At 32.8% G+C, this 9,995-nt stretch overlaps 2 protein-coding genes across 2 annotated transcripts; one reads left to right on the forward strand and one right to left on the reverse strand.

Annotated features, from left to right (window-relative positions):
• Positions 1-659: 659 nt before the first annotated feature.
• On the reverse strand, positions 660-5,982 carry LOC122590956 (protein TRIGALACTOSYLDIACYLGLYCEROL 4, chloroplastic). The gene is made up of 5 exons (XM_043763131.1): positions 5,588-5,982; positions 4,860-5,106; positions 3,071-3,455; positions 2,093-2,349; positions 660-1,230 (listed from the first exon to the last, which is right to left on the reverse strand). Exons 1-5 carry the CDS (start codon positions 5,866-5,868, stop codon positions 1,033-1,035), a joined length of 1,368 nt encoding a protein of 455 aa, XP_043619066.1. The 5' UTR covers positions 5,869-5,982; the 3' UTR covers positions 660-1,032.
• Positions 5,983-7,365: 1,383 nt separating this feature from the next.
• On the forward strand, positions 7,366-8,140 carry LOC122594404 (putative invertase inhibitor). Its single transcript, XM_043766867.1, has one exon. It carries the CDS (start codon positions 7,387-7,389, stop codon positions 7,936-7,938), a length of 552 nt encoding a protein of 183 aa, XP_043622802.1. The 5' UTR covers positions 7,366-7,386; the 3' UTR covers positions 7,939-8,140.
• Positions 8,141-9,995: the final 1,855 nt, after the last annotated feature.

Consider the following 9,995-nt stretch of genomic DNA (forward strand, 5'->3'; position numbering starts at 1 on the left):
AGTAATTAGTGTTTGTTAGTCTGCAAAATGGGAGATCTTTTTCTGTAAAACGGCCGTAAACACCAAGTTAATGTCAAATACTACAAGTCTATTGTGGATAGTCACTTGCAGAATCCATCATAAAACCATATATGGCGTACAGCACAAACACTAAGTAGAACAATATTCTTTGTTCCAAAGGCTACAAATTTGATTAAAACAATGACACAGTAACTTGAAAAATACATTTTATGCTTTCTAACAGAAAATGTAAATGGAAGCATATATTAATGATAATTGTCCATGTATATAATATATATAGCCAAGACAAGGAGGCTAAAGTTAATGAAATATGAAATTTAATAGAATGTTTTCTATAGACATTGAGCCTAAATCAAAGTCAACGAAATATTAATGAAGCAAACTCTAGGGCTATATGTATCAAAGAACACATATCAAACAACTTTCAATCTGTTTGATCAACCTTCGTGAAGTTATTTGAATCACTCGAATGGAAACTAAATCAATGCACTTTTAAGTCAGGTCAAGATCGTCATCTGTGCGATCAATGACTCATGAAGACACATGGCCAACAATCGGTTTTGACTCCTAATTAACCTTTCCCCGTAAGTAAAAGACCATAAACAAGTAACACACCCATGTTGCAGACATGACCTTAGTTCAAAACATTAATTCAATTGCATTTCAACATTATTCTGGCAAAAGATGACAAGGTATGGAAGACTACTTGTGGGTGTCAGAGAGAGAGTGAGAGAGAGAGACCGTATTATTTCTTTTGGTACCAGCAATACTTATTTTTAGGCTTTCATAGAAACTACATCAAATCACATAATCCATGACAACTGATATCCCCAGAACTACAACAAGCTTGTGCTCTTTAACGTTAAGATCTTCCCATCTTCAACAGAGTTGAACTTCCAACAAAAAATAAGATGCTAATATAACTCAACAATGGCATACCTACGCCTCGAAAATTACTTACTTCCACTTCTTACCAAAACATATATAAAAGAGGGCTTACTTATATTGTACCTAAAACTCGAAAACTCGCATCTCAACCATCCCCTCATTTCTCTTTGGGGAATACCAAGCTACCACTTTACCAGATGCCAGGTACCTCATTGAGTAATTCAAGCTATATATTACATCTTCTATATGTGGACCACACCCTCCACTCGAAGACCCAAATGCAACCTTTGAATTTATCCTAAAAACAAGAGGTCCTGCAACCTGCATATACAGATGTAAACAAAGTCTCAAAGGGGTACCTTTTCAAACCGCACTTGCTACAGGGTTTCTAAAAAGATCATTGCCAACTATTTTAACCTGTGAAGTAAGTTTCTTGAAACTTTCTCGAATTAAGATAAATTTGAAGTAGAACTAATAGCACATTTAGCCTTAGATGAGCACAATTTTCAAATACTCCGCGTTCCAAATCCAATCTATATTTTCTCACAATACAGACACCAACTATTTAAACACGTGAAGTAAGATCTGATGCATTGATGCTTAATGTGGATGATAAAAGTCAGTTAATGTCAAAAGTCAGTTGAGAGTAGTTTGCAAGTAAATATGTTGACAAGCTCCAGAACAGGAACCTAATCCAAATCAGTACCAACCTTTTGTTACGTAAACAATTGTATTTGACAACAAAAGCAAAATGCATTTGACAGGACTTTTCTATCTTCACAACATAATACTTCATATGGGGTTTTGCTAATGACAACCCTAAAACCAAAACTATGTTATGCAAGGTTTGGACCCTTTGGCTCATTCAAGTTAATCTGTCATCGCATTCTTTTTCATAAACCAAATTATAAAACGTGAAAACTTTAAGGTCAAAAATCACAACCTTATAACCATTATTTACTTCTTCTTTACTGTAAACGTTTTTTGGTTTTCCCGAGAATGTAAATATATGTTAAAAACCATTTTTGGTTTGCATTTTGCAGGTCTCACTTTTTGAAGGTCCAAAGGAAACATGAATTTTTATAGTCAAACAAGGTAGAAATCTGAATTTGAAGGTTAAATGTCGACAATTTTACCTCAAAGTAAAACAGAATGTTTTTTTGTTTTGGAGCAAAGATAGTACCTGCTGTTGTAGGATCAAATTTAGTTGGGGAGAAGCCCAAGAAGACTTTGAAGTATTTGAAAAGCCATTGATTAGAGCTGAAGCAGAGGACATGTCTAAACGAGCATCAAACCGTGTTAGGTCGCCATACCGTTTTCTAAACTTTCCATGTTGCAAAGCAAAACAAACTGAGCCAAATAGATCTGCACCAAATGGACTTCTTTTGGCAGATGAAGTGTCTAACTCCTTTCCACTTAACCATGCCTCGCAGGTACCGCCTACCATTTTGGTTGAGTTAAAACGCTGATAAATATCTTATGATTTAACTAGAGGCTGGGAATGGGTCAGGTTATGGTTTATTTCTAAAAGAGTAACAGGGACAAAGGTTCATGAGAGAACCCTTTTATTGCAAGAGCCGTGACAACTTTATAACTATATATTACATCACACGTTTTTTAGTTCATTCACATTTGAAAAGTCATATGAGAACAAAAAGAAAATGTTAAAAACATGCAAAATTACATGTGAAAAGATCAAGTAACACGTATTTTGGATGTTTTTAAAATTTTTTTGTTCTCATATGAACTTTTATTATGTTTTACTGATATAATACATAGTTTAGAAGTTCTCGTGGTTCTCACCAAAAAATGGTTAATACATAAATGGGTCTAAGCATTACCAAATGTGTACTTTTGTTTTAACACTAAAACCTCCGAAATTATTTTATTAGCAAAATCACATAATTATGGAAGTAATATGATACTTGCAGTCGTATTTATACACACTGACTGTTTATAAAACCTTTTAGACGTAGTGGACAATGTCACAGGTCAGCCTGACCTGTTTAAAATTACCCATTATCACTGAATACCCAACTAGCCCATTCTGCCACCACTAACTAAAGAAAAGAAAAGTGCAAGACACGTAAGAAAATAATGAGAAAGGCAGCATTGTTTCAAAATTCATAGTATGCATTCGCTTAAAGTCAGAGATATTTACCAAAAATTCCGGATATTGCAGCATGTGGTTCTTTCATACGCAAATCATAGGCCATGTTCCGGAATTCACCCTTTTTGGTCTTGACTATGCCTAGATCCTCTTTTGTCTCTGGTATTCTCCAAAGGTCTCTACTCTTTTCATACGAAAAGGCAGTTTTGGCACAAATTCCTGGTCTCAAAGAAGCAGGAGTTTCACCTTCGAAGGAGTCAAGTGCTTTAGTAGAACCACCATTTTTATGGATGCCAAAGCGATAGCGTAAACCCGAATCAGACACAAGAGACAGGCAGTCCAGTGATATTGACTCAGGCATGTCCCAGTATTTACCATTGCGGTCCACAAAAAGCTCAGGCCAAGCAGCTTCTAAAGTAAGATCATGATTTGGAAGCTGAACTACGTGTAGAAAAGTAATGCTTTTATTATGTATACACTATACAAAAACGTAAATACAGATTTGGATTCTGAAGTAACAACTTTTAGTAAGGGATGTAAGGATAAAAAGATTCTGCTTCGTACCAGCAGCAATAAAAGTGATTAATTAAGGGTATAATTACCCATTTAGCAAATTTTTAACATTATTTGAGAGACTTCCACTCCCATTTGACAGAATGTTCTCAATACAGTCCTTTTTGGTTCTTTTATCGATTAACTTCTTAGGTAATTAAATTTTCCAACACACTCAAACATCTGATTATTACAACTTCAGACACCAAACAGTCATCCAATACTATCTTAAACACCCAGTTTTATTACTGATGGCAATCTGAATCTGATTCTCGATATCATAACATATGATCATTTTTAAATTGCAGAGTACCTCCTTAAGAACCACGAAAGGATGGAAGTAGCAAGATATAATATTTGAATAATCTGGTCTCGTTTTCTTTTCACTCAACATCCGATAAAGGGGAGTACGAAAAATGGCTAAAAGGAGTCCCAAGATACTTTTTAGATATGTTAATATCATTTAGAGTTGCAGCCAAAAGATTTTATTGATGGCATAAGAAAGAAAGTAGAGAATATCATGATGTAAAGTTATGGCAAGGCACCCACCTAATTTTTGTAGAAAATTCAGTTGTCCTATTGGAGATATAAATATAAGATCATACAGTTTAGACTAGTGTTGTTAATAAGTAGACAGGAAATGTTCTACCTGCATGAGCCACTTAACTGAAACCCCTAGTACTTCATTTTATTAAAAACATTACTCTTGTTCAATCTCCAAATCATGTAAACATCACTCAAAATCACTGCTTATTGTCTATGCCATGAGATAAAATAATATCCCTCTTATTGTTCTCGGCCACTTTCTTTTATCTCGCAAATAGAAATCTTTATCCCTGTGAACTCAAACATGCTTGCCATGACATGTATCCCACAAGAGCTTGATGAATATTCCCAGAAAAACTTTGAATATAAGTAAATACATAATAAGATACTATTTAGCTAATATCAATCTACCATCATCTTACATACAATCCCCAAGTTTCCACCTTTGTTACAAGGCTCACAGTAAAAAGTACAAATACAATAAAAATAGATAAAATGACGACGAGTTCATGATATTTTCTTGGTTATTTTACGTGCATACATAATAAGAGCATCAACACGAGTTATTTCACCAAATCTGCACAGTACATCTAGCCTAGTCAATCTAATTTACATAAAAGTTTTGGTAGCTTCATTGAATTAGCCCTAAAATCTTCACCAATACACTGTAACCAGTGAATGTTTAATGATCATATTCTCTATTTGCCTTAAAAAATAATTGAAATCGTAAAAATAGACTTGCCTTGTGGAAGACAACGGCCTTGGTACGTCGATTCTCACTTTGACCATCCCTTTCAATATTTACCAACAGAGAAGTGGATTCACTGAAATCCAAGTGGGAAAATAAACCAAGAGAATAGAATGATTTGTCAAGAAACTTCTTGACAACACGTTTAAATCTAGGCATAGCCGAATCCGCTCGAAAACTTTCCGCTTTAACCGAAGATAACAGCTTTATTGGACGAAGCTGCCCAACCAGTCCAAGCCACCTTCACATCACATGACAATAATCACAGTAAATAACCTTCAACACTGAATAGAAATGTGACAGTATGCAAAAAATTACCAAAAAATGTATCTTTATAGACATATCGAAAAAGTATTAAACACTCAACAAAAGGGGAAACTGAACTAAAATAATCTCATGAAAGAACTAGTAAAGACTTTGTCTTTCAGAAGTAAACTTTACCAAAAAACTTACAAACCTTAAAATATTATGAACATATTTGATACCATTAACTTCATAAAACACAGTAACAAAGACCTAAAACACATTCTCCAAAATTAATCCAAACCAATATCACATAAAACCCTTGAAATTCCAACTTTGACTTTCACAAAGTCAAACTTTTTTCAAAATCACAAAAAGAACCTAAAGAAGTAACAAAAGCAAACAAATGGGTATTCAACAATTCATTTTAAGCGACAAAGATAAACAAAAAAGATAAAAACTTTACAATATATTTTTACCAATTTTCAGTAGGTTGTTTGAGCCAGATAGTCTGAAGAGATAAAGAGGCAGAATCTTTATTATGTGAAGATAAAGGTGGAGCAAAAGAAGGAATTAGACCCAACGGAAAGCCTCTTCCCAAAAGTGACAATTGTTGCATTCTAAGAAGTTTGCTTGAATATGCTCCATCCAAAGGGACTGGTTCACCAGGAATTGACCTTGCAGAGGCTGTCAGTGTTTGAGGGGTTGCTATGTTCAGGTCATAAAACGATGCATCCATTGATGTTCTCAAATTTGCCATTTTTGTTTTTGGTATTTCTTATCTGTTACTGTGTGTATGTAGGTGTGGGTTTTTAGAAAGGGAGGGTTTGGGGAAAAGGGGTTGAGGGGTTTGTGTTGATTAACGTCTAAAGAAACATGTCGTGTATATGGGAAATGATATCCAATAACACATTTTTTTCATTTATAATAATACTTACGTCATGTCGTTGTATTTTATATATAAAAATTTATATATTTGTTATAGATTGCAAAGTTCTATCGTAAAAATATCACTTCCTTATGCATATGGGAAAATAATTATCGTGTTATACTTATATCAATTTTCACACTTATTAAAATAGTCATTTAAATTAATTTAAAGTTTTTAGTAAAACATTATATATTTACATGATATTAAAGATCATATAAGTTATCCCTTCTCTTATACACAAGGGCGGTACCACATGAGGGTCAAAGGGGGCAAATGTTCCCTTCAAAATTTAGATTTTGTTATGTATTTTCAAATTTTTATTGATTTAAATAAATTTTTATAGATTTTGTCATTTTATATATATATATATATATATATTACACGGATTTTTTTAATTTTGCCACCTCTGTGATTTTTTTCTAGTACCGCATCTGCTTATACATATATACCTTCACGATAAATTTAAGTTTTTGATATTTTCTATTAAACATCCTTTTTAGTTTCATAAATAATGATATATATAATCCATTATTAATTTTACTAATGTATATATCAAATTTTCAAAAATTTTAATCTTGAGATTTTTGAGATGAAATATTAGTTGATGTCTAGTATATATTCTTGATTCTTAGGATACTGTAAATTGATAAAGATATATTTAACCCTACAAAAAAAGTCAAATATGGAGTTGGTTACTTAAAATACCACTCGCTATTGAACTGGAAATTTCATTAAATTATTGACTTGAAAGGTAGTTTTTTTTGTTTTGACAAGTGACTTGAAAGGTAGTTCGTTCGAGACTATACACCTTTAACTGAAAATTGAATTTTGAGTTATCAACGTGAGGTTATCCCATTTGATACAAATCAATAAGTCATTGTCTTTTTGGGTAATAACAAAGGTTCAATACTTGAATCCTTGGCATGAGGTAATGTAATATTGTTTGAAATAGTTTAATAGTTAGCAACTTAGAATAAATTAGTTGTTAAGAAAGAAAAAGTTTTGGTTGATCATTGTTCACAAAACTACACGGATCTTCATCACTTACTATTTTGACTTATGATGATCTATATACATTCCATAAACTAAATTTCTTTACAAAGTGGAACTCTATGATTAAGTTTACAATATACCTCTATATTTTCTACTCCCTAACGTAAATCTTAGTATTTCTTTTCTAACTTTCTATGTTTCTATTTCATTAAAAAAAATCGAATGCCCTTTTTCCTCGAGATCCTTTAATCTTTGGCTTTGCTCTACACACACCCCTTCTCCTAGTATAAAATGCTCTCATTGTTCACAAGAAAACCAAGAAACATTGTCCATATTTGACATCCCACAAGAAAAATGAGTTCTTCTTCATCTTTCTTTCTTGCCCTTTCACTTTCCTTATTCTTTATATACACTAATGGCCAAGATCTCATATACAAAACTTGCAAAACCTCCTCACTACAAGACCCCAATGTCAAGCTCCAATTTTGCACCACTTCTCTCCAAGCTGCACCGGCTAGCCATTGTGCGGACCTTAAAGGCCTCGGCATGATGTCCATTAGGCTAGTAAGGTATAACGTTACCGACACTAGGTGTTACATCAAACAACTACTTCAGAACACCAAAAAGCTTGATCCTTACGTGAAAGCGTGTTTGAATGATTGTTTTGAGCTTTATTCTGACGCTATCCCGGCTATCAAACAGGCCATGAAGAGTTACAATTCCAAACGTTATTTTGATGCAAATGTGCAAATAAGTTCGGTTATGGATGCGACCACCACTTGCGAAGACGGGTTCAAAGACAAGAAGGGTGTCATTTCGCCATTGACTAAGCGAAATGATGCAACTTTTCAGCTGTCCGCTATGGCACTTTCCATTATGAATATTATTCAGAGTGGTTCACAATAGATTTCGAACCAATTAAACATCATATCATGGAAAATCATTGGCATATGTATTAAAACTAAACTTTAGTAGTGCATTTTTTTTATTTTACTACAACGTTAATTAATTGTTAAGGTTGCATTTAGTTCTTTAATTTGTTTTAATCTTTTCATATTGTCGGATAATCCTAGACTGATACTGTATTTGTTATTCCCATCGTTGTTTTGGTGACAATTTTAAGGCTGTAATGATTTATTAATTTCACTTTATCTAATTTAATTATTACTTTTTAAAGAACTCTATAACACAATATATATGATGTTTCATGTTACGATAGATTTAGGCATATTATATGACTTAACGGATATAATTGTTATCACATTAATGTTGTTCGATCATCTTCATCGTATGACATTAAGTGACGACAACGTAACTGAAATTGATTTACAGTATAAAACAAGCTATCATATCTGCTAGTTGTACTTAAAGCTAAAGATGTATGTATGTATAATCATATTGAATTACATCATTTCTGGCATGTTATATATAGTTTCACGAAGGATATGATCAATCTGGAATACGCGACGAATTAATTATCACACTACAAGAAAAATCCCTATGAGGACATAGTTGTTGCTAAATGTCTGGTCAAATTAGAAAATCAACTAGGCTAGCTTCTTTTGTCTTTTAGCGGACTTTATTGAGGACATGGTGTCCTTGCTATAGAACTTCCTTGTCGAATGTCAATATTCTTGTAGTATCATTCAAGGAAGGTACTGTAATATATACGAGTAGCGCGCAAAAGCTCTATATATACGACTTGTAGTGTCATTCAAGAAGAAGCATGAGAAGATCATGAACATGACATAAATTGATTTTTTGCGAGATCCAATTACATGTGATATATTTATATATTCTGCCCGTAAGTTAAAGTTGTTACTATCTTCTATTATACAATGCAGAAGATATACAATTAATCTGTTGTGACACAAAACGTGATTCAAGCATATATATCCAGTGTATCTACTCTTAATTATATGCTACTACTTAACCATATGTGGGGGAATACAAAATTACAAACCACTTTCATATGTATGTTGAAAAATAATTAACAAAATATTGTTTGGTCAATTTGATTCAAACAAGATAGCTTTGTTAGAATTTTCATTTTGTCGTGTGCTTTAAGTGTACAACTTAATCATTTCATTTGGGCTTTAGAAACCACAATATATGTTACTTTAAGCAATCGTTTTATGCAAAAGGGTTTTAGTAATATCTAACTAGGAAATTTTAGGAAAAAGTAACAAATGTTAAAACACATGTCCATCATGTTGTTCCGACCAAAAACTTAAAAGAACGATTGCATGCCAATTGCATTAAATTAACTTATGGGATAATTATCCTGAAATATAACAAACTTTGGACGAATGTTTATAGTAGGAAATAAATAAAGTTTTGTGTATTGTATGTAAACAACTTTAAAAAATGTTTATTGTATGTAAGATAACATACGTGGCAACCATATAGAGGTGCCACTTGTCTGATTTTCATTGGTTGAATACATTTTCTTACATACAATACACATTATTTTCGAGTTGTTTACATACAATACATACAACTTTAGTTATTTCCTACTATAGATATTCGTTCAAAGTTTGTTACATTACAAGATACTTATCCCTTAACTTATTACAATAGATTTTTACTTAATCTGATTTTTCTTTTTCTTTTTTTCGTAAAAAAGTAGAATTTATATATTATAGTAGACTAGCTAGCTACTTGTTTACTTTATTTTCATATATATTAAACGTTGTGCTCACGGTTGGATTTTTCTATCAAAATACTATACGGATGCCCGCACGATTTAGCGGTGATGATGGTAGCGACGAAGGTGTGACGACGGCGGCAGTGGTGGCGGCGATGTGCGGCGGTGCGGTGGTGGTGACGTGGTGGTGAATGTAATCTAATTAATTTAAGAGGGGTTAATATTGTGGTTCTTTAAGGGTTGGAGGATTTATGTTGTAATTTATTTCATTAAAGGTGTTATAGGTAAATAGGTGAAGATATTTAAATTAATGAAT

This window comes from Erigeron canadensis, chromosome 3 (genome assembly GCF_010389155.1).
Source record: "Erigeron canadensis isolate Cc75 chromosome 3, C_canadensis_v1, whole genome shotgun sequence".
Lineage (NCBI taxonomy): Eukaryota > Viridiplantae > Streptophyta > Magnoliopsida > Asterales > Asteraceae > Erigeron > Erigeron canadensis.

Bases quoted from the DNA above. Each gene is read 5' to 3' on its own strand.
- LOC122590956 (XM_043763131.1), bottom strand. From the start codon at position 5,868: ATGGCAAATTTGAGAACATCAATGGATGCATCGTTTTATGACCTGAAC. The intron at 3,456-4,859 runs GCAAGTCTATTT...CACGTAGTTCAG, and splicing joins AGGCCGTTGTCTTCCACAAG to CTTCCAAATCATGATCTTAC. The intron at 1,231-2,092 runs GTACTATCTTTG...CTGTATATGCAG, and splicing joins ATTTGATCCTACAACAGCAG to GTTGCAGGACCTCTTGTTTT.
- LOC122594404 (XM_043766867.1), top strand. From the start codon at position 7,387: ATGAGTTCTTCTTCATCTTTCTTTCTTGCCCTTTCACTTTCCTTATTC.